This window comes from Nicotiana tomentosiformis, chromosome 1, assembly GCF_000390325.3.
Source record: "Nicotiana tomentosiformis chromosome 1, ASM39032v3, whole genome shotgun sequence".
Taxonomy (NCBI): Eukaryota; Viridiplantae; Streptophyta; class Magnoliopsida; order Solanales; family Solanaceae; genus Nicotiana; species Nicotiana tomentosiformis.
In genome coordinates this window covers 14991108-15014630 of record NC_090812.1, presented here as the reverse complement: position 1 = coordinate 15014630, position 23523 = coordinate 14991108, and the positions used below count along the sequence as shown (strand labels likewise).

The 23523-nt window shown below is 39.3% G+C and overlaps 2 protein-coding genes across 2 annotated transcripts; one reads left to right on the top strand and one right to left on the bottom strand.

Annotated features, from left to right (window-relative positions):
- Positions 1-8609: 8609 nt before the first annotated feature.
- On the bottom strand, positions 8610-14504 carry LOC104106423 (probable protein phosphatase 2C 62). Its single transcript, XM_009614972.4, has 9 exons — positions 14134-14504; positions 12744-13996; positions 11922-12049; positions 11460-11526; positions 11083-11170; positions 10716-10885; positions 9985-10128; positions 9735-9863; positions 8610-9003 (listed from the first exon to the last, which is right to left on the bottom strand). Exons 1-9 carry the CDS (start codon positions 14339-14341, stop codon positions 8830-8832), a joined length of 2361 nt encoding a protein of 786 aa, XP_009613267.1. The 5' UTR covers positions 14342-14504; the 3' UTR covers positions 8610-8829.
- A 750-nt stretch (positions 14505-15254) lies between these two features.
- On the top strand, positions 15255-16800 carry LOC104106425 (chlorophyll a-b binding protein CP24 10A, chloroplastic-like). Its single transcript, XM_009614973.4, has 2 exons — positions 15255-15864; positions 16078-16800. Exons 1-2 carry the CDS (start codon positions 15644-15646, stop codon positions 16625-16627), a joined length of 771 nt encoding a protein of 256 aa, XP_009613268.1. The 5' UTR covers positions 15255-15643; the 3' UTR covers positions 16628-16800.
- Positions 16801-23523: the final 6723 nt, after the last annotated feature.

Sequence of the window (23523 nt, the reverse complement as noted above, 5' to 3'; positions counted from 1 at the left end):
GTTGCTTGATTGTTGGTACTTTGGGGGCCTTTGAAAACCCAACCCCCGGTTTCCTTGATTGTTATTCCATTTGCCTTGATTATTACCTCCACAATTTCCTTGGTTGTTTCCACTCCAATTTTTTTGATTGTTGTTGTTATGACAATTCCCTTGATTGTTGTCACCACTCCAATTTCCTTAATTGTTAGAATTCCAATTGCCTTGATTGTTTTGAGGTCGCTATTGTTGTTGGCTTGGGCCTTGGAAATTGTTTCTTTGCCCTTGAAATTTTTTCACATATTGCATTTCTTCTTCTTGTTCATTATAGGAATCATCTTTCTCAAAACTACCATATTCTTACACATAGTTCTCCACTCGATTTTGCACTTGTGGACCATTGGTCCTCCACTTGTTCACCATCATGTTCACTCCTTCCATAGCATTGACCTGCTTAGGATTTTGCACTTGATTTAGTTACACTTTTGCTATTTGAGTCATGGTAGTTGTCAATTCGGCAATGGTTTGCCCATGGTTTTGCAATTCTTTATGAAGGTGGATCATATTGGGGTCACCTTGAGGAACATTGGCCGGGATTGCCAAGCCGATGACATTTCCTCCATCTCATCCAAAATCTCACACGCCTCCGCATAAGGCGTAGTCATAAAGTTCCCACCGGCTAGTTGATTCACTACACATTGGTTGGTTGTGTTAATCCCATGATAGAAGATTTATTGAATCATGTTTTCCGTCATATCGTTATTGGGATATTCCTTAACCATTGTTCTATAGCGCTCCCATATCTCGTGTAGTGGTTCATTCGGCTCTTGCTTAAATGCCAAAATCTCATCTCAAAGTATAGCCATGTGTATAGGAGATAAGAGCTTAGCAATGAATTTTTCCGCCAACTCATCCCAAGTATGAATGGAATGGTTCGGTAATCGTTCCAACCAATCTAAAGCTTTCCCCCATAGAGTTAAGGGAAAAAGCCTTAGCCTCAATGCATCCTCGGAGACATTTGTTTGCTTGCTCCCCCAACAGGTATCCACAAACCTCTTTAAATGTTTGTGAGCATTTTGAGTTGGAGCACCAGTGAAGAAACCACGTTGCTCAAGCAAGGTGAGCATCACATTGGTGATTTGGAAGTTACCTAATAGTGTTACCCGTGGGTGGTTTCAAAACTATGCCCAAATCGGACCCCTTCACGTTCGAAGCCCCATCTGTAAAAAGGATCCATACTCCCGATGATGTACCCGATTTCAACAAGAGTTCTTTTTTGACTTCAGGTACGAGGGTTGTCATGAAATCGGCCACGAAGTCTGCTAAAATTTGAGACTTGATGGTCGTACAGGGTTGATATTCGATATCGTACCCACTGAGTTCGACGGCCCATTTGGCCAACCGTCCTGATAGTTCGGGCTTGTGCAAAATATTACGAAGTGAATAAATGGTTAATACGCATATGGGGTAACATTGAAAGTACGGTCTTAACTTTCTAGAGGCGCTTATTAGTGCAAGTGCCAATTTTTCTAGGTGCGGATATCTAGTTTCTGCTTCTCCTAAGGTCTGACTTATATAATAAACGGGAAATTGCGTACCTTGCTCTTCTCGAACTAGGACACCACTTACGGCGATTTCCGATACTGCCAAGTACAAACAAAGTTTTTCGTCCGTTTTTGGAGTGTGAAGTAGTGGTGGGCTCGATAGATATCGTTTTAGTTCCTCCAATGCTTGTTGGCATTCCGGGGTCCAAGCGAAATCGTTCTTCTTTTTGAGTAGAGAGAAAAATTTGTGACTTCGATCTGACGAACTCGAAATGAATCGGCCTAAGGCTGCAATCCGTCCCGTTAGTCTTTGTACAACTTTCACGCTGTCCACGATGGTGATGTCTTCGATGGCCTTGATTTTGTCGGGGTTAATCTCGATTCCCCGATTTGACACCATGAAGCCTAGGAACTTTCCCGAACCAACCCCGAAAGCACATTTTTCGGGGTTGAGCTTCATATTGTATTTTCTCAAAATCTCGAACATTTCCTGCAAATGGGCCAAATGGGCCTCTGAGCGCATGGACTTAACTAGCATATCATCAATATAAATTTCCATTGATTTACCTATTTGTTCTTCGAACATTTTATTTACTAGGCGTTGGTAAGTAGCCCCCGCATTTTTTAGCCTGAAGGGCATCACATTATAACAATATGTTCCATATTTGGTGACAAATGAAGTCTTTTCCTGGTCCTCCGGGTTTATCTGGATTTGATTATACCCGGAATAGGCATCGAGAAAAGTGAGGATCTCGTGACCGGCCGTGGCATCGATCATGCGATCGATGTTGGGCAGCGAAAATGAATCTTTGGGGCATGCTTTGTTCAGATCCTTATAGTCCGCACACATTCTAATTTTGTTCCCCTTTTTAGGCACTACAACCACATTGGCTAACCATTCGGGATATTTCACCTCCCGAATGGACCCTATCTTGAGAAGTTTGGTTACCTTGTCCTTTATGAATGCGTGCTTTTGCTCGGACTGGGGTCTTCTTTTTTGCTTTACCGGTCTGAACCTAGGGTCCAAGCTTAGCCGATGCGTCGTTATGTCCGATGGGATCCCTATTATATCTAAATGGGACCAGGCAAAACAATCAATGTTATCGATAAGAAATCGAACAAGTTTCTTCCTGAGTTCGGGGCTCAACCCCGTTCCCAGGTATACCTTTCGTTCGGGCTAGTGCTCGATTAGTATGACTTGCTCTAGGTCCTCAACTGTTGATTTGGTGGCGTCGGAATCATCGGGGATCACGAAGGATCGAGGGATCCTTTGATCATCATCTTCTTCGATCTTCTGATTATCTGGCTGGGTCGAAGCCGATATCTATGATTGCTATTTGGTGTTCCGTTCTCCTTCTGAGCCTGATCCCTTTATCGGCGAAGGCGAGGATATTGATTTTGCTTCCTCGACGACGAACATTTCCTTTGCGACCGGTTGTTCTCCGTACACTGTTTTGACACCTCTCGATGTTGGGAATTTGAGGACCTGGTATAGGGTCAAAGGTACAACTCTCATGTTGTGGATCCATGGCCTTCCGAAAAGGGCGTTGTATCTCATATTGCATTCGATCACGTGAAACTTTGTTTCTTGGATGGTTCTGGCCACGTTTATTGGTAAGATTATCTCGCATTTGGTGGTTTCACATGCCATATTGAATTCGTTTAGAACCAGAGTTGCGGGTATGATCTGGTCCTGCAGGCTGAGATATTCTACGACCTTCAATCTGATGATGTTGGCCGAGCTACCTGGATCGATTAACACACGCTTAATTTTAGTTTTATTCATGAGTACGGATATTACAGCGCATCGTTATAAGGTTGGATGACTCCTTCTGCATCCTCATCATCGAAGGACAAAGTCCCTATGGGTGCGTAATCTTGAGTCCGAGATCACTTTTCCCTCACAATCGATGTTTTAGTACATTTAAGCATCGGTCCCTGAGGGGTATCGAAGCCGCCGATGATCATGTGAATGACGTGCTGCGGTTCTTCTTGCTCGTTTTGCTTGTCGAAATCCCTATTTTTAAAATGGTTCTTCGCTCTATCACTCAGAAATTCCTGAAGGTGCCCTTTGTTAAATAAGCGGGCTACTTCCTCTCTTAGTTGCCTACAATCTTCCGTTCTGTGGCCATGGGTGCCATGATATTCGTACATTTGATTGGGATTCCTTTGGGCAGGATCGATCTGCATGGGTCGAGGCCATTTAGTGTCTTTGATGCGTCCGATAGCTGACACGATGGCGGATGCACCAACACTGAAGTTATATTCTGATAATCGAGGTGCTTCTATAGGATCGGCATATTTATCAAAGCCGCTCTTGCTCATAAGTCCCCGAGAATTTTGCCCTCGATCAATCCTTCGATTGTTCCGAATTGTATTGCGTGCTAAACAGTAGTTCATCTGATCTGCGACGTACGACTTATATCGGTTTCTGTTCGACCTTTGTTCTCTGTCGATCTCCCTTTGGTTTTTAGTAGCTGTCATATTCTGATGCACAGATTCATACGGAGCTCCCAATTGATCATCCTCGACCCTAATTTTCGATTGATATCGGTTGTGTATATCTGCCTAAGTTATTGCTGGATACTCGATCAAATTTTGTTTCAGCCGACGTGATGCTGTCGAACTTAACTCGTTCAACCCTTGGGTGAAAGCTTGTACGGCCCAATCGTCTGCGACCGGTGGAAATTCCATGCGTTCCATTTGAAATCGGGATACGAATTCCCTCAGCATTTCATTGCCTTTTTGCTTTACTTTGAAGAGGTCTGACTTTCTTGTTGCAATCTTTATGGCACCAGCATGTGCCTTTACGAACGAATCTGCTAACATGGCAAAAGAATCGATGGAATTTGGTGGTAAATTGTGATACCAGATCATTGCTCCCTTCGAGAGGATTTCCCCAAACTTTTTCAATAATACGGATTCGATCTCATCGTCCTCCAAATCGTTATCTTTGATGGCACATGTGTAAGAGGTGACATGTTCGTTAGGATCGGTCGTACCGTTATATTTGGGAATTTCGGGCATACGGAATTTTTTGGGGATTGGTTTTGGGGCCGCACTCGAGGGAAAAGGCTTTTGTATGAATTTTTTCGAATCAAGCCCTTTTATTATTGGTGGAGCCCCCGGGCTTTGATCGACCCTGGCATTGTATGTTTCCACTCTTTTGTCGTTGGCTTCGACTCGTTTTGTGAGTTCCTCGAGTAATTTAGTAATTTCGGGAGTAGTCCCCGATTCTTGCTCGTTTGATTTCACTATGGCGGGATCCATTATGGGGGTGATTTCTCGAAGCGGATTGGAATCCGGGCTGCTTTGTATATGAGTTTGGCTCTGTAACTGAGCTATCTCTACTTGTTGGGCTTGTAGCATCTCGAAGATCATACGCAAGCTAGCCTCGATTTCCCCCGCGTTATGGGTGTCTCGGGCTATGGATCGAGTACCGCCCTGAATGCTTCTTTCCGGTTCGGAACACTAATTTGCCTCCAGAGCTATTTGTGAATTGACTTCCAATGGTACTTCGGCTCGAATTTCGGGTACTTCGATTCGAGCCTCAGTGCCATTGTCAAGTGGCCTTCCGGCCCTGGGTGCCAAGTTGTTGGTTTCATCTTGAAGGCCGGCTTCGTGGTTGATAGGTAAAGCCATTGCTGATTTGAAGTTGTAAGCTGGTGTGTACTGTAGATTTATACCAAACAATCACTGTTATTCTTAGCCCCACGGTGGGCGCCAAACTATTTACCCGAAAAATCGGATAACGTTAAATTTATGTATGGTTCTAAGGATACGTAATATCCTTTGATACAAAGATAACAATACAAGTATTTTGGCTATGAGAATGAGAGTGATGAATAGAAAGAATGAATAAGATGAAGTAAAACAAGCACAAGGAGATATCTTTATATCTGAGAAAAGATCTTTTTTGTTCCAATCTATTCCGTGTCTTCTTCCATAACTTACAAGGATTCCCCCTTTTATAGTAGAGGGTCATTACAGAAAATAATAAAATAAAGCATATAGTGGAGGACCCATGATGATTTGTCTCTTCCTCAATTTCCGCCAAGATTCTCTCTCTTGGTGCGGTTGCAACGGTTCTTGTCTGTGAGCTAGATACTGGCTCGAACTCGTTACTGGGTTGAGCCCTTCGGTTTTGGCTCGAGTTCGACCTTCGGGATGGGCGTCGCGCATTTCCGACCTCGAAGCAATGCCCTGCGGATCGATTCGGTCACAGGCTCGATAAGGTTATTGAGCCGACTCCTCGAGCAGCCTTCGGACTCGAGGCTCGTTAGTATTGACTTCAGAGCTCACTTCCAAAATCCCACTCCGACTTCATACCACTTAAACTCGATCGAACGTGGGAAGGCCGAAATCTATTTCGACCGTATACAATTTTCATTTTCAAATTGGTCAGCCATGAGTATGGAGATTACTCTGAATCTTCAGAAAATGCCACACGTTAAATGTTCCATGCCAATCTTGCCTAGTGGCAGTCACTGTAATCCATACATCAGGTTTCATCTCTTTGTAAATTTAAAAGTTTGAATTTGAATGTAACATTCAAGTTTACCAAAAAATATGATATTAATAAATTTCAATCTTCATAACTTTTCAAAATCTCAAAAAGAAAAAAGAAAAACATATTGTTCGCCAAGTGTGTGTCATTTTGCTGTAGATTGTTGCTAAATCTATCAAGAATTTGCTCATATCCAGAACTGTATAGAAAAGATTAAGCCAGTTTTTGCATGTTCTTTTCTTGCGAGTCCATAAGATAAAGTGCAATAAGCACATTCGTTAGAAATAAAATGTTTTGGTTCCCCGTATGAAAATAAATAATAACAGCATTCCATTTCAAATTCTTTTTTGTCCTTTCAAACAGGGTGCTAACTTTGATTTTATTTTCAGAATTGTTAGAATAAGTATTTCTGAAGTCCACTACTCAAAATCATGAGCAATATTGCTTTTCTATCGACAGTGAGGGTTGTTTAATTGTATAACTTTTCATCTTTTTTAATTGTATATGGGAAGGCATGTGGCTCCGCCATGATTTTGATTCATTGAGCTCAGTGACTATTGCTTTGATTCAACCACCAAATAAGTAGTGCCGTGGAACCCCCAAACATATTACAGTAGATTAAATAACACCGATAATATTAGCAAGAATCTACAATTACAAATGCTAACTTAAATTTCAACACAAAGTTGAGGTGAGTTTGGAGAGAACATGAGGGGGGAACGCATTTTGAATGCAAGAACATGATTCCATGCTATGTGGTCATCGTTGTCGGGGAGCGCATCCAATGTTTAGGTAGCGGGTTCATCTCAACCCAATACTTTTGACACAGAATATAAATTTATATGTAAAATTTTATTAAAATTACTATAAACAGTAAATATGAATTAATAATTTAAAAATATAATGAATTCAATGCTAAAACTTTAAAGTTTAAAACTCTAGGCTAATTGGCATAGAATTTGTGTGTGTGTGGGGGGGAGGAGAAGTTAATATGGCGCCGAATATTGTATGATGGGGCATAAATACATCATTCCTTTGTATTGCTAAATCGCGTGATTGGTGATGGCTTCATTTGGTCCCCTCCCAAACATAAGAAAATCCAACTAAGTATGACGTTTCACTTTTGGTGGATTAATGGTCCAAATTATGTGCTTTCCACCTTTCTTCTATTCTTCATTTGGTCTTCCCTAACGAGATTCTTCTATTCTTCTTTATTTTGTTTTTGTTTTTTTAGCCTTCTTCTATTTTTTTATTTTTTTATTTTTTATCATACACCATTTCAGAATGATATTCTTCGGAGAAAATATGAACTCGTATCTAATTCTTACACCAAATTTCGATTATAAGAGTTACAAATTAAAGTGTGAATGCATATCTCTTGCGCAATATTTAGTGACAAAAATTTATAAACAAAACAAATGTTTAGAAAACACACATGTTTTAAAATTACATTCATTTACTTGTGTAAATACCGGATACATATATCTTTCTCATTTTCTTTTTTTCCCCTTCAAATTACAATTCATAACCATAATTTGAGGAGTACAAACTCAATCATGATCCCTCTAGGGTATTTGGATTGGCTTTTAAGCTGATCAAATCAGGTTTTAAGTGATTTTTAGCTTTTTTCAGTATTTAACAAAACTATAAAGTGTTTAAAATAAGTTAAAAACTGCTTAAAACGAGCCACAAGCAATAAGCTAAACCCAACTTACTTTTTGGCTTAAAAGCTAATTCTGCTGAAAAAATATATTTTTTAGCCAATCCATACGGGCTGTATGTCCTTCACAAGGAAAATGAAAATAGTAATGTTTTTTGGCCTGATCTTAGGCCCTGACTCACCCTAGAAACCTTGTTTTCATCCAATTTTTTTCCGAAGACATTGGAGAAATTGGAGTCTCACAAAGAAAAATTGGTTTCTTTTACATATATTTTTGGGTTTTGGGATTAGAGTGAAGCATAAACAAGAATTATTTTGCAGTCCCAGATAAAAGACTTCACAAGGGATCTAAAGCAGCACACTTTGTTTTGTAAGAACTTGCAAAAGCTTTTGGGGGATAGGAAATCATTTTTCAATTCCAAAAAGGATTTGGTCCACACATGTTTGGGAATAAACCAACCCCGTATACCATAGAAGATTTTCCAATATATATCAAAAGTGACTTTGAGGTTCTCGTGACCAATCCAACTCATATTCCAATCATATCACAAGCATGCTTCAGGCTTTGGCATGGCCTCTTTAATTGAGTGGTCTTTTACTAGAATTTCCAAATGCGTCTTTCAAAACCTGCAGCTTATAATCTTTGTGATGTAATTTTTGAACATGTAAACTTTACATTCATAAATGCATTTTATATGGTCGAATTAGTTTTGAAAATTAGCTAGATTGACTCTTAACGACCACACAAACACAACAACATTGAAAAAGGATGAACGTTAATCCGGAGAAGGGTAACTTCAACTAAGAAAGAATAAGAATAAGAAAGGGAAATCGAACACAACATAGAAGCACTAGGTGATTTCGGCAGTCCAATACATGTCTAGTCGTGTGCAAGCTGGCTGTGATACTAGAATTATAAATATAAACGGTAAGGGAAATCCTCGAGTGCATAGATGATTAAAATCAATCGGGAGCATTCATGGATGGTGTAGGCATAGCAATCAGATGTCATAAATGTACATTTCAAAGAAGCAAGTGAACCCCATCAAACATAGATGTTAGAGTCACTCACTTTCAGACATCAAAACTGCTTACAAAGATGAATGGTAGAATAGCGTGGAATCAGATTGCAATACAAGTTGTCATTTGACCTGATTACCTTTTTGAACTACTGATACAATGACAGCAACATCGTCGCGCTTGCCACCAGTATACCCAACATATCCGGCTGCCTGAGCTGCATCAGCAAATGGACTTCTCCCTGAAGCAGAACTACCCACTTCTTGTACCCTTATCGCCAAAACCTCCGCAATTTCCTGAAGAAGAAAAAAGAGACCAAATAAAGACAATTGCAATTACATACTAGAAATGTGGTTAAATTAGAGGGTAAATTTTGGAGTACTCCTCTGTGGCTAAGCTGAATCTGGAAGCTTGCAGGCCAGAGAGGAGCTGGGCTATTTGCACAACCTAGGTGAGGTTAGTGCTTCTCCATGTTGTGACACAAGTGTCCAAACTCGAAGCACCCGCTACACAATTTACGAGGAACTATTTCCTTGTGCTCGGCTATAGTGGGAACCCCCATATCTAGATCTTATGGTCTTAAGTTCCAACTCAAATCCAAGAATGCACTTCTTGGCCATCTAGCCAGCAAAAGAAGAGGGAGGATCTGGACAGCTTTATTATAAAATTATCGAAGCGGAACCCTCAAGCTCAGATATCCCTCGAACCTCTTAAATACCCCTTCCTATGGCACAGGAGGAAGAACCATACTCTCTCATTCACTTACGATAGGCCAAGGAGCATAGATTCATCTTACTTTTATAAATGGAAAAAGAGACACAAGTCATGCATTCGAGCTACAGCCTTGGCCTTTCTTCACTATGTAAATAGAGGGCCACTAACCAACTTTATTCTATTGATTCTGGAACTGCATGCATTATTTCTCTAGGAACAAGTTATCCCCTTTGTTTAACACCCAAAAAATAAGAAAACAACAATGCTTCACAGAAGGTAAGACAAGAAAATATAAGCAAAATAGCATAGGCACCTGAGGTCTTTTGTCAGCTGCCAATGACTTTGAGACGATTGACACTATTTCTTGATCATATAAGTTGTCAAATAGCGCATCTGTTGCAGTGACAATGATGTCACCCTCATCTAACTCGATCTTGTATTCCTGAAGAAAAGAGTGCAACACACAAGAAATGGAGTAATTTCTGAATGACGAGCTTGGACAAAAGGGGCTAAAGAAACATCTCTGAGATGAATGGCCTCATTAAACATATGCAAATACATACCTCCAGAAGTTGAGATGGATCATCACCTTTTTCAATTTGTATGGGCAAATTGAATTCATGAAGCATGGGCGATGACTTCCTATAAACACTGCCATTCCTTACTACGATAAATCCAGAGTCGCCAATATTAGCCACATGAAGATCCTGTTAACAATAAATTACATTTCGAAACAAGTTCATTTATGAGCACTCGTAAATACTTGTTAAGATTTGTGCCGACTTATAAGCACACTAACTGACCGGATGACAAGTCCAGTAACATGAAAGCAATCAATATCCTCAGCAAAGGCTTCTCACTGTATAGCACTAATAACTTCCCAGTACTCTTATCTTGCTAATAAGTGCATATATATGCAAATGATATCTTTCAGATCAAAACCATTAGGAAATTTTTGATTTAAGAGAAGAAAACCTATCAAAGTTAAAATGAGGCTGATTGTTACTGCAGAACATAAAACTGGAGTTTCCTATATGTTGTCTTCTTAAAAAGCTGGAGTTTTCTCTTTTTATGACCTATTGATGACGGAAACTAGAGATAGGAAATAACATGATACTATAAAGAGTTCAAATCAAGACTTCAGATTAATTCAGTCATATTTCAATCCATTATGAAGATACAAATACATAGGTGTGTGTGAGCTGTGGTGCATCTTTTCGTTTTCAGGAAGCTACCATAAATTGTCAGTCTTGTGTAGCAGAAGACATACAAATTAATTTCGCAATGAATATACCTTTCCATCAAAATGAGAAACCAAGGCTGTTGAAGATCCAGGGGAATCTGTTTTTGAGACGCTCAGATTAAGGACATGCTTCGGGTCATTTATTATATCCTTGTCGCACTGAGAAACAATGGACTCACTATTTTGCATGAGTTCCTTGGCATATACTCCTGGATCACTCCCTGAGAAATAAAAGGCACATTCTCTTAAAATCAACATATACTATACTAAAATGCTTCCGGAATTAATCATCATCGAGTTGGAAAATATACACTAAGTGCCTCTAAACTTTTAAAATTCCATGGAAGTTAATTCATGAATTCCAGACTGAACCTCAAGGCAATACAGTTACGGTAGAAAACAGTTAGAGAGCAATTACCTTCCAGTGACCAGGAACCAACTCCATCGGCTACACCTAGCCACTTTCCACAAGCAACAAAATATGCTTCATGTCCACCTGTCAATGCCTGGTTAATTTATTATTTTTCAAACTACTTACTCATAAAATCATGATGCTTATTGGCTAGAAAAAGAAGAATAACCAATATCTTCTGACATATATTCCAAATTCAACTTTAATGAATAAACATTAACTTCACTTGAAAATTAAAAGCTTTTTATATATTAAAAGCTGAACTACCTTTTTATGCATCTCAATAGCGTAAATACCATAAAACTAAATGCAACCTCATGACTAAATGGTCACTTTTAACTTCAAAAAGTGAAAATTTAAAGAAAGGCATATATCTGAAATACCTTGGATGGATATTCCAGTAAAGTAGCACCAGAGGACAGAATTAGTTCAGCTGGTATAGCTTCCTTTCTGTTGAAAATGAGAGATCATTGGACATTAGATGCATTACTACTCATTCAAAGTAAATGTAAGGAGATTACCTTGCTAATTTTTTATGATGTATTGACCTCTCAAGTATAAGATTCAAACGTATTAAGAGAAACGACATTTGTATTCAAAAGGGGGTTTGGGGACGGGGTGTTGCAATTTTGCCAAAATAAACTATTTGTTAGGGATTTAACATGTGAGTTCCTCTAGAAGAGCACAATAGCATAGTACTAAAGTGGCACTGGTAAAACGTACACAAAAATAAATCTCTCTCATCACCAATATTTAAAGAGTTTAGTCACATGCATACAGAGAATTTAGAATATGAATATATGTTATATCCAAGAAAAATAATATCCAATATATTGGCAAGATACCTGCTGCCTAAGACTTCTGAAGGTTTATCCTCAACCACTTCATGGCCAGACATTTCCCCGACCTCACTTTTTTCTGCATTTTCTTCTTTTTCTGCTTCCACGGATGAGTTAGGCAGATTTTCTTCCGGCTGAGAAAACCATATAATAGAATGAATAATAGCTGCAGTTTGCTGGAAGAACTAGTTCATTTTGCTCTCAAACAAAAGTGTCTAATTATATGATGAGTCGTGCAAGAAAACTTTCAAATATGAAATCTGTGTTAATCCAAATTATTGGACAGTGATCAATGTTAAAGTAGCATAAGCTTAAATCATCATTGCACTGAGGAAATTATAATTTGTGATACTTAAATCATCGTTGCACCGGGGAAATAATAAAGTTCTGAAGAGCACGTTTATTAAATGTTGCATGCCGACAAACCTGTAGTAGCATTTAAGTACAGGTTTACCATATCTAGTTGAGCTTAAACGTCAGTCTTATGGTAGTTAAAATCGGAAAGGAATCTCACAAAGGAGAATATCACATCCATAACTAGATAAACAAGAATATAAAGTATATGCTGCTTCAAATTTGGTAATAGTCACATATTGCACAATTGACAACTTTCTATAATGAATGCTTATTATCTAATAGACAATTACTACATCAGCCAAATAACATTTGATACACCTATTACTGACCATGAGTCCTAACTGATCAGTTTGGGCGATTTCATCAGATCCAAAATAAGATTACAAAGTACAGGAAGAAGGAGCAGGCATAGCACTATAATGCACACACAATTTACCACATCAAATCTTATGATAGGTGGATAGAACTCACCGGTAATGGACTTTCACCTTCATTGGACACCGATATGAGGTTGTGATTAACTTCCTCATCAAGAATTGATTCAGCCTCCAGCATAGGAGAATGAGGCATTACTTCAGTCACATTAGCATCATCACTATCTTTGAAGGTACCATTTTGGGAAGCCTGATCCTCAGTATCTGCAGAGAAAGTAGTCACCTCGGTTTGATCATCATTCTCCAAATTAAGGACTTGGGCACTCTGGTCTTCAGCATCCATAGACAAATGAATCTTTGGACTAATTTCGTCAATAACAGTTTCAGTATTCCCCAGATTAATTTCCTCACTAACACTCTCCGTGGGCTCTTCCATTATAGGATCAACATTTTCAGATATTTGTTCTATCTGTTGGACATTTTCACTATCAATGTCCACTGCCTGAACTTCAGTTGAAGCAGCGCCGTTTTCCATCAAGCCAATTGAATCAACACCGCGATCCTTGTCACCGCCATTCTCTGTCAATTGACTTGAAATTTCTCCGTCAGATTCTTTAATCTCCTCAGCGTTTACCGAGTCAGAATATTCAGGCATTACTGCAGCTGAACCTAAAAGAGGTGACACGTCATCATCCAATTCTTCAAATGATTGCTCCTCACTTGATTGAGCCTTCATTTCTTCCTCAACTTCCAAAGAAGGAAAGGAATTCTCTGGTGGTGGAATTGAAGCTTCACTATCATCTTTCTTTTGCAAAATCTCCTCAAATTCTTGAAATGATTCCTCAGTTGATTGACCCTTCATTTCTTCTTCAACTTCCAAAGAGGGAAAACTATTCTCTGTTGGTGGAATTGAAGCTTCAGTATCATCTTGCTTTTCCAAAATCTCTTCAACAAGTCCAGCATTCTCAATATGGACTTCAGCTACAGATTGATCTTGAATTCCTACAGGGGAAATTAAACCAATTTCATCCGTGGATTCTTCGACTAAATTTGTACTCAATCCAGTTTCTCTTTCTACAAAATCACTCCTTGGATTGTTAGATACTACTGATTCAGAAACTCCAGCATCAATAGCAGCAGTCACAGCCTGACTACTGGCTTCTCTCTCTACATTCTTGACAATGACTTCTCTCTCATTATCAGAATCCATAACTTTCACCACACTAAATTCCTCCTCCTCACTATCCCTTTCCACCTCTTCAACCCCCAAAAGGGGTTCCTCCAATTCATCCTCGTTTGCAAGCTCACTTGGGTCCCCGAACCGAAACAGTAGACTTCCATCCGAATGCTCTGCCAGAACAAAACATCAAAACCCCACAAGTTTGAAAAAGCAATAAACCTCAAATGTAACACAAAGAACTTATCTTTATCAAAAAATAATGTATAAGAATAAAAGGTTAGGAAGGATTATAGGTAAATAAACATACCATGGGTGGCGATGACATCAAGATTTGTAGAAGTGGGTATGGAGCAGAAAGCAATATGAAGAGGTTTTGTTCTTCTCCTTCTTCTGACTAGAGTTGGGTTGTGAAGGGAAACAAGTCGGAATGACTTTTGAGTAGAAAAGTAGGTGGCGAAGAATTGAGAACCTGTTATAGAGCGAGAGTCAAAGAACTTGCACAGAGGATCAGCCATAACTACGAGATCAAATGCTCTTACATCTAAGACTATTTTAGTTGAAGAGAGGAGTTGTTTTTTGTGGACAGAGGCTGATGTCTTTTCTTGGGACAGATGATGATCGTTATTTTCTGTTTCTGTTTTTACCCGGGAAATACCCTTGGGCTTCCTTAGAAACTCTCAAATAGATTCTCAGTTGCTATATGGGCCGCATACCCAAAGGAGACCTTTGCTATTGCTTTGTGCTAAATTGTAAAGTATCTCTTTCTTTTCTTTCATCCATTTTTGGTACAATCATCTTCATAGAATTTACTAGGAGTATATTTTAGTGAGTATGTTTAACTTACACACAGTGATAATATAAAGAATTTTTACATTATTCGGTCACTTGTAATCTGTCTTAATTTCAAGATTACAAATTCTCGTTTTATGAAGGATTACATGCCAATGTTTTTTTGGTGAAATTCTATGTTATATAAGTTAAGCTCTATTTTTGGGCGGATCCACATTTGATGTTACACATTTGATTAGTATTCACCGACATTCTTTCGGAAATATGAATATTAAGTCAAATTCAGCCAACTTGGGATTGAAGTGTTGTAGTTGTGAAATATTCTTTAAAGAAAATAATATACAAGTAAAAGTGAGGAGTATATAACCACATCCTTTTCTCTCAGAGTATTACTAGCACTTAATTGAGTTGCCCCAAGAGTTTCTAAGTGGTAAGTTCACGGGTTGCATTTTGTAAGTGTCGTCATGAGTAATGTTACTATGTGTAGAGACGCTAATTATGAAAACTATGGCTGTTATTCACAAATTTAAAGTACTAGCAATTAATAACCATATTCAACTTTCACATTAGCTAAAGAATTAAGTAGAAGCTGATGTTCAATATCTTATAATCAACACTAACTTCTGAACAACATTTGTCGCCACAAACAAGAAGGAGATTATATGTTGTCCAGGCATTTGAGAGGTTGGAAAGAGGGGCGTTGCAGACCATGTAGAGGCATATACAACAGGGAATAGCAACTAAGACAGAATCAAAACTAAAGGAGAAGAGGTGTCCACGTGGATGGTACAAAAAATGGACATAGAGATGTAACTCAAGACCTCATTGGTCAGAAATCTATCCACCAGAGATCTCTGATTTCATCTGCAGATTTCATCCATCCTACTTGGCTCCTTTCAACGTCCCCTTTTGATCTCATACTCTTATAACCAGGAATCTCACTTCTTTCTTCCAAAGTAGAAACAACCATCCACAACATTGCATTGTAGCTTACTACTGTCATTCTATTCTACACATATAAAATAAGCATGGCTACAACATCTGCTGCATTGCTGAATGGCTTGAGCTCCTCTTTCTTGACTGGTGGCAAGAAAAATCAGGCCTTGTTGGGTGCTCCAGTTGCCGCCAGAGTTGGTGGTGTTGCCACTCCCAAGAGGTTCATTGTGGTGGCTGCTGCTCCTAAGAAATCTTGGATTCCTGGTGTTAAAGGTGGTGGCAATTTCGTTGACCCCGAGTGGCTTGATGGCTCGTAAGTTCACCATATATCTCCGACCGTCAACCCCCATCCCCTAGAGACAGAATCTAGGATTTAAAATTAGTGCGTTCAGAACATGTATATATACTTTGAGTAGAAAGCTTGAACCCTGAATTTGCTCAGATTTCATCTCCGCTAATTCCTCACCCCCCCCCCCCCCTCTCCAGTTTCATTCTTTTGAAGGCTTAACCGTATTTGAACTTGCAGGCTCCCTGGTGACTATGGTTTTGACCCACTTGGTCTTGGAAAAGACCCTGCATTCTTGAAATGGTACAGAGAAGCAGAGCTCATTCACGGAAGATGGGCAATGGCTGCAGTATTGGGCATCTTTGTAGGTCAAGCCTGGAGTGGCATTCCGTGGTTCGAGGCTGGTGCTGACCCCGGTGCTATTGCACCTTTCTCTTTTGGCTCACTTCTTGGTACTCAGCTTCTCCTCATGGGGTGGGTTGAGAGCAAAAGGTGGGTGGACTTCTTCAACCCTGAGTCTCAGTCAGTAGAATGGGCCACTCCATGGTCCAAGACTGCCGAAAACTTTGCCAACTTCACTGGAGAACAGGGTTACCCTGGCGGCAAATTCTTCGATCCCTTGGGCTTAGCTGGTACACTTCAGGACGGTGTTTACATCCCTGACACAGAGAAGCTTGAGAGACTAAAGGTTGCTGAGATCAAGCATGCTAGACTTGCTATGTTAGCCATGTTAATTTTCTACTTTGAGGCCGGGCAAGGGAAGACACCCCTTGGAGCTCTTGGTTTGTAAGGGATTTCGTATTATTAAACATTTCATTGTAAAGAGTCACTGGATGTAGAAAGAAGAAACCAAAGCTTGGATTTGTCCCTCCAAGTTTTTCCCCTTAAGAAAGTTCAAATTCTTCCCTTGAAACAATTTATCATCTTACATAATTTATATACTTCAAGAAAACATTTAAGATTGCTCTGGCCCAAGTATTACAGTATAACAATTGTAACAATACAGAGGCAGAGACATGGTAGTAAAAATTCCAATCAAATGATTCAAGAATCCTGACTTAACATCTGAAGAACCTAGTTCAAGAATGAGCATAATCTGCAGTCTCAATTGGTAATTTGATCAAAATGCGGCAAAAACCTTCACAACAACATAATTCAACCAGGAAGGCAGCATTGTCAGTGAGTTGCTGCCTTCTGGGGTTACAAGAGCAATATCTCATACAACAAGAATTAGAATTGTCATAACAATGCACTGAAGGACAAAGAGACCTTTGCTCACAGATATAGGAAATTCGCATTCATCCTGAATGTAACAAACCATTTCGTTTAGCTTTGGCAAGGACAGAAACCAAAAGCTCATAGAACTACTCATCAGATGATCATTTTATTAGATTCCCTAGTTTAACATAAATGGGACAGATGGAGGGAGAAAACTGATCAAGGTGCCAGAAAGTTGCCTAGCAACGGACTTGTAGCTGCACAGCGTTACTCGCTGCTTGTAGCCATCAAGAACTCACCCTCACAAACCACATCCCCTGCTAGATATGCCTTTCCTTCCATCTTTATTATTCCAAACATTTTTGCAGCTTCATCAGTGTTATTCTCATTTTTTATAAGGTTAAGATTTTATTGCTAAGGTACCAAGATGGTACAAACTAGTACATCACTCAAACAGAAGCCAAAAAGAAGCAAACTACTACATCCTTCTTCCTAATAAATCCAGAAAATCCATATATTGATCAAGATTCACTAACAGACTGCTTTTACACCAAAAGTAAAGATTATGTAAACATCTATTTTTAGTCCTAGAAATATGTTTCTTTTCAAGATCAGTGTCATTCTCATTACCAAGCTATTTCCAGCCACCACTTATGTTGTTCGGACTCTCCGAAAATGTAGCCTGATGTGTGTCGAATCCTCCAAAAGTAGTACATTTTTGGAGGATCCGACACGGGTGCAGTAGCATATTGGAGAGTTCGCGCAACATAGGCCATCACTGGCTTCCAGAACCTTACTTTGTCTTTCCAGCTAAGAAGAAGTTCACTCTGGAGCCTGAACCTTCAGGTTACAATCATAACCGAGCCACCAGCTTGGGTAAGAGTAACTCGTGAAAATTAAGGACTTCACCTATCTGTTCGGTAACGACATGAAGCAACATGCTACATGAAAAAAGTTCAGAACTATCATCAGTTAAATTAGCATTGGCCTGAAAATCTGCAGTTGGTAATAAGACAACAAATTTATCCAATTACTTCGATTTTAAAAAGAGGAACTCTAAACATGCCACACTCAATAAGACAAGACCATTGAACCAACAGAAATGCACATTCAGTATCAGTCATGGAATGAAGAAACAAGTCATATACATACCTCAACCATGAGAACACCGTGCATGATAGCTCAGGGAAATGCCCAAGAAAGAAGTTATTATTGATAGTCATATTCATTATAGCCACAGGTGACACTCCCGGATTCTATTCAATCACTCTACCCACTAGAACAAGCAGGTAAACTGAAAATAATGCAGCCCTCATCAGTAAATCAATCACATTGCTGAAACAAATGAATCAACCAACTATGCCTTATGTCCATCTTTCCTTTTTAGTCTTGAAATATGTAGTTAGAAGAAAAAATCAACTACACCTCAATCACGAACTAGTTGGGGCAGGTATAGAAGTCCTACATATCCATTCCACTCTATTCGAGTCCATTTCATTCCAACATTAACTAATTTGTCATTTCAAGTCAATAATGAAACAAATTAAGCACATTTTTACAAACAGATAACAAATGCAAACGGATGGGGCAAAATCTCGGAATCTGATTACTTCCATCACACTAGGAAATGCTGGGTACCCTAATAAGCAAATCAAAATTCCAAACATTTGAAGGAGCTAGAGAGCATGCGTATGAAGGGGGAAAAAAGCAAATAAATGGATTAATACATTACTCAATTCAATTGGGGTTTCCGTTTTCGGCATCATATTCTTCCACTCAATTCAATTGGGGTTTCCGTTTTCGGCATCATATTCTTCCACTGGGCAAAGGAAGGGAGGCATTCTCAAAGCCCTTATGATAACTGCGAGTGGAGAAGATAGATGCGATACAGCCATAGAAGCCATTGGTGAAGGTGAATTGAGAGGTTTGTGACTTGTAAAAGGATTTGTTTAAAGAAAAAGGGTATTTGGAGAAGGAGAAGAATTGAGGTCAACAGAAACAACGTGGGTTTTAGGCTTTTAGGCGACCGTTCAAGTGGGAGTTGCGACTTGAAGAGAAGTATGGTGTGACACTTGAATAACTGAAGAAGTTGAACAATGAATATATTTCGCGGACCGTTTATTTATTTTATTTTAAATATAAACATTTTTAAGCTACATATCTTGAGATTAAGGCACAGTTATTCTTGCTACTTGTTACACATTGTTTTAAGCGAAGATACACAGATTAGAATGAGGATTACATACTCATTTCCTTTAAAGAAATACAGATGAAAATGAGGATTACATACTCCTTTCCTTTCGTTTTTCTTTTTGTTTTACGCGTTTCTGTTTCTCTCTTAGAATCAACTGTTTGCCTAAGTTAGCCCAAGACTTTTAGGTCATAAGTTCATGGGTCGCATTTTGCTACTGTTGCCATCATGAGTAATGTTTACTGCTAATTATGAAAATAGATGTTTACCCGTAATACGGTACAGTTGAATTTGTAACGTGATTTATAGATAAGCGAATCGATTTGATCCCAAAATGATAAATAAATTAAATAAAATGCAAGACTTCGCGTTGAATTCGAGATAAAAGGTAAATAGCCTGATTTCAGGAGTGGAGCTTCCGAAGGCACTAATAACAATATTAATAAGCAAGAAATGAAATGTTATTGAGCTTTTGAACAGTGTATAGCATAAGTTTGTCAGAAAATTCATGTCCTTACAATGGTTGTTGAAATCACTATTTATAGTTGCACCTAGAGAACAAGGTCCTAGGATCAAGCCCCTCTTAAATGATAATTATGGCCAGTGAAGAATGTGTAACGGCAGGCTATGAATGCCATAATTCTCTATAATGGACTATGTATTTAATATTGCAGAATATTCTTCATTGAACGCTACCGGGTGGCAAGCACTCGTTTGTCTTTATTAGCAATCTTCCCTTCGGGGGCTCTCCGGTGCTAACCGAAGTTGCTGCCCCCGGTCTTGGTTTCCACCTGTCTCACTTTCCGTCCATCCCTGGTTCCACATGTCGTTCTACTATATGAGTATTTAATATGAACCGATTTTACCCTATACAGATAGCCTCCTTGCTTTCCGGTGGCACATCCTTGCTTCATCGGGAAGTTGGTGAAGATACCTTTCTTGGCAGGAATTTTTCTGACCCCCTCTAAAAAGTTTCTGACACTTGATTAGACGCACGTCTCTCCGCATTTAATGCCCCCAACACGCGTCATCGTATGATTTAGCAATACTTTTGCCGGTTCTCGAGGTAATCATGCCACGATTTAAGCCGCCTATTCCTTTACTTATACGCTTCATCCATATTTTTTTACACTTCACAGTTTTTCAGAGCTTTCTCAACTTCTTTGCATCTAACTTTTCCTGGTTTTCACTCTTCTTTAATCTTCTTCTTCAAAGAACTCTTATTTTCATATACTAACCCTGGCCTCTTCTTCCATGAACTCAAGCTCTTCAAAGAATAAAGAAAGCATTGATGATGCTGCTCCTCCTGCAATGAGTGCCATTATCCCCAGAATGCTCAATACAACCAAGGATTTTGAGGAGAAACTTACTTCTGCAAACTCCTGCACATGGGCTGTTGGTGTATACCTTTCTTCTATCCGTCCTTCTAGTATTCATGTTGTGAAGGAAGACTGTAGTTGCCATGATTTGAACATCATCGCCCCCGATCTGGCGGAGTGAGTAACTTTCCCCAAGAAGGGTTTTACATACGTTTACATGTATCGCTTTACTTTGGGCCCATTCTCATTGAGTGGGGGACTTGACTCCGTAATCTTGGAATTTTGCTTCCGTTATCAGGTATCCTTGGCACAGGTGAGCCCTTCTGTGTGGCGGATGGTAGCTTGTCTTCGGCGTCTATGACAGGAGACGGGGGAAGAGCTCTCCCTGGCTCGAATGATGAACTTTTACTCCCCCAAGATTTTCCATGGGGGAATGATAAACTTCAGCAAACATGGTCACCATGCTTTGCTCACCAGCATGGATGATGACAGTGACTGTGGATGGATGGAGCGGTTCGTTGTAATTGCTACTAGGGATATGATCCTAGCCACAACTCCATCTTTTCCTGAATCATGGAATCGTACACGTATGTTCAATGTCCGTCTTTTTTTTTTTCTGATTAAAGGTTGTTCCATGTTATTACCGATCCTTCTCTTTTCATTATTTCAGCAACTCGGTAGACACCGCCAAGGATTGAAGGCTTGGACCAGTAGGTCTAGAAGATTTTGGACGTCACCACGCTTGAGACCTGCCGGTGGAAAGAAGTGGCCCTTAAATACGGGTGGAAGGCAAAAAATCATGGTAAGTTGATTCTCGAACTATTTTGTTTTTACCTCTCATATAAGAAAACTGGCCAACTTCTCTTTTTGTTGAATTCAAGTCTTCCACAGGGCTCTGTTACCGTCCTCGAGGAAGATGTTTTAGGTGATACTGCAGATGTGGCTGGTCCACGTCCAATCCGCACTCAATAATGAGTGGAAACGGTCGTTGGAAGAATAATACCCAACAAGAGTCGGGGTCGATTTCCATAGGGAGTTACAATGGGTGTTCGGAGTATACACTTGATGAGAGTGAATGGACTAACTAAATTTGCACTTCCACAAAAGGTTTTGATTACTAATTCTACTTTTCTACTTTTACCCTAACAATTATAACTAAGAAAAGACTAAGAAAATAAACTATAAGTGAATGATTGTTTTTGTCAAATAATTAAAAAGCCTAGGGATGTGACCATAACCTAGATATTCGCCTAATGAGTTAAATACGTTAATACTTATTTTGTTGATTGGGTGTATTATAGCTCTCAACTCTACGTTACCCACTCAATACCTCTCGGTCTGATTTTGTCCAATTTGGCTTTCTCAAGTCCAAATAGGTATCAAACAAAATAGTTGATATGAGCTCAAGTCGGGTTCTTACTATCTTTAGTTTGAACCCTTTAATTAGGCTAATCAAACTCTCAATTAATCCAATTCCTTGTTAGCCAAGTTATCCTAGACTAGGTCCCTCATTCTCAAGTAGAGACTAAGTAAAAAAGGCATGAATCAATGTTTGCAACCATTAATTCTAAAATTGAAGCATGAACTAAGCTAAATAATCAATGCCCAACCATAAACAAGCATTAAATTAAATACCCATAAGGTTTACACATTAGGGTTAGGTCACAACCATAGTAAGAATCTAGCTACTCATAATGGGAATTGAAGAAAATAAAGAAGAAGTGCTAATTAAACTCATAATCAAAGATTAAAATGATAAAATATAATGTTTAAACACTAAAATAATCACAAACTTCCTAAAATGGCAAAATGTAATGGCTACAATAGCTCAAACTTCGAAACTTGACCTAAAAATGTGAAACTCGTCTATTTATAGTGGCCCAAAATTTTCTGACAAAAATGCCCCTCGGGAGGTTCTGCGGCCGCACAATTCCATGTGCGGTCCGCAGATTTCTTCAGTTGGCAGGAGTTTGGATTCTGCAGCCGCACATTTCTGGATTGCACTGCGAAGCATCTTCTGCGGTCGCACAATTATTGTGCGGTCCGCATTTCAGCAAGGCTTTAGGTCTTGGTCTTTTGCACACTCTCTGAACTTTGAATCATTTGTCAGTGCAAACCTTGTTCTGCAGCCGCACAAATTCATGTGCAGTCCGCTCATTGACCAAAGTTCTACTGGGTCCTTTTGCTTGGTTTGCGGTCACAGATGGAATTCTGCGGTCCGCACTTTCTTCTGCGGCCGCAGAAATCCTTCTGCGGACCGCACTTCTGTGATTCTGCGCCCTTTATTGCCTTGTGATTCAGAACTCTCCTTTTTGAGTCGAATTTCATCATGTGAGACCAAACTTCTAATATTCCTGTAATTTGTACACTTTTATTAATTTTGAGAACATAAATCAATACTTTCAGACTAAAACAAAAGCAAAAAAGTGCTAATAAGTAGTCAAAATCCCCATTTATCAAGTCCTCCAAACTTAAGTCTTTCCTTGTCCTCAAGCAAATAAATTAGTTCCCACCTCCTATAGTTAATGGTCATTTCAGCGAGTCAAAAGTGATCCATCCACACATTAGTTGGGAAAAACAATTACCCACACTACTCATGAATTATTAACAAGGTGACAAGTCAAATATTCATGTACATATAATTCTAATGTGACATCTGAGCTCCAAGAATTTACTTTACTCATCAAGGACTCTTGTTCTGTCATGTAGTTCATGGTGGACTCCAACTCTTTCTCCTCTACTTTCCATTTGCCAAGCTCGCTTAAGAAATTAACATTCAATCTTAGGATTCTTGAAAGGTTCGCTCGTCTCTCACAAGAGAATGTCATAAGTACGCTTCAAGTACCATAGGCTTGCCCCTCATGTAGATCGCCACTAATGTAAGCTCACTCGGTTTGAAATCAAGTAGGACTTCTTTTGGGATGTAATGAAGGATTTTGGATTGGGGTAGGATACCAT

Bases quoted from the DNA above. Each gene is read 5' to 3' on its own strand.
- LOC104106423 (XM_009614972.4), bottom strand. From the start codon at position 14,341: ATGGCTGATCCTCTGTGCAAGTTCTTTGACTCTCGCTCTATAACAGGT. The intron at 11,527-11,921 runs GTATCTTGCCAA...CATTTTCAACAG, and splicing joins TCAGAAGTCTTAGGCAGCAG to AAAGGAAGCTATACCAGCTG. The intron at 10,886-11,082 runs GTAATTGCTCTC...TTTATTTCTCAG, and splicing joins TGGTTCCTGGTCACTGGAAG to GGAGTGATCCAGGAGTATAT.
- LOC104106425 (XM_009614973.4), top strand. From the start codon at position 15,644: ATGGCTACAACATCTGCTGCATTGCTGAATGGCTTGAGCTCCTCTTTC. The intron at 15,865-16,077 runs GTAAGTTCACCA...TTGAACTTGCAG, and splicing joins CCCGAGTGGCTTGATGGCTC to GCTCCCTGGTGACTATGGTT.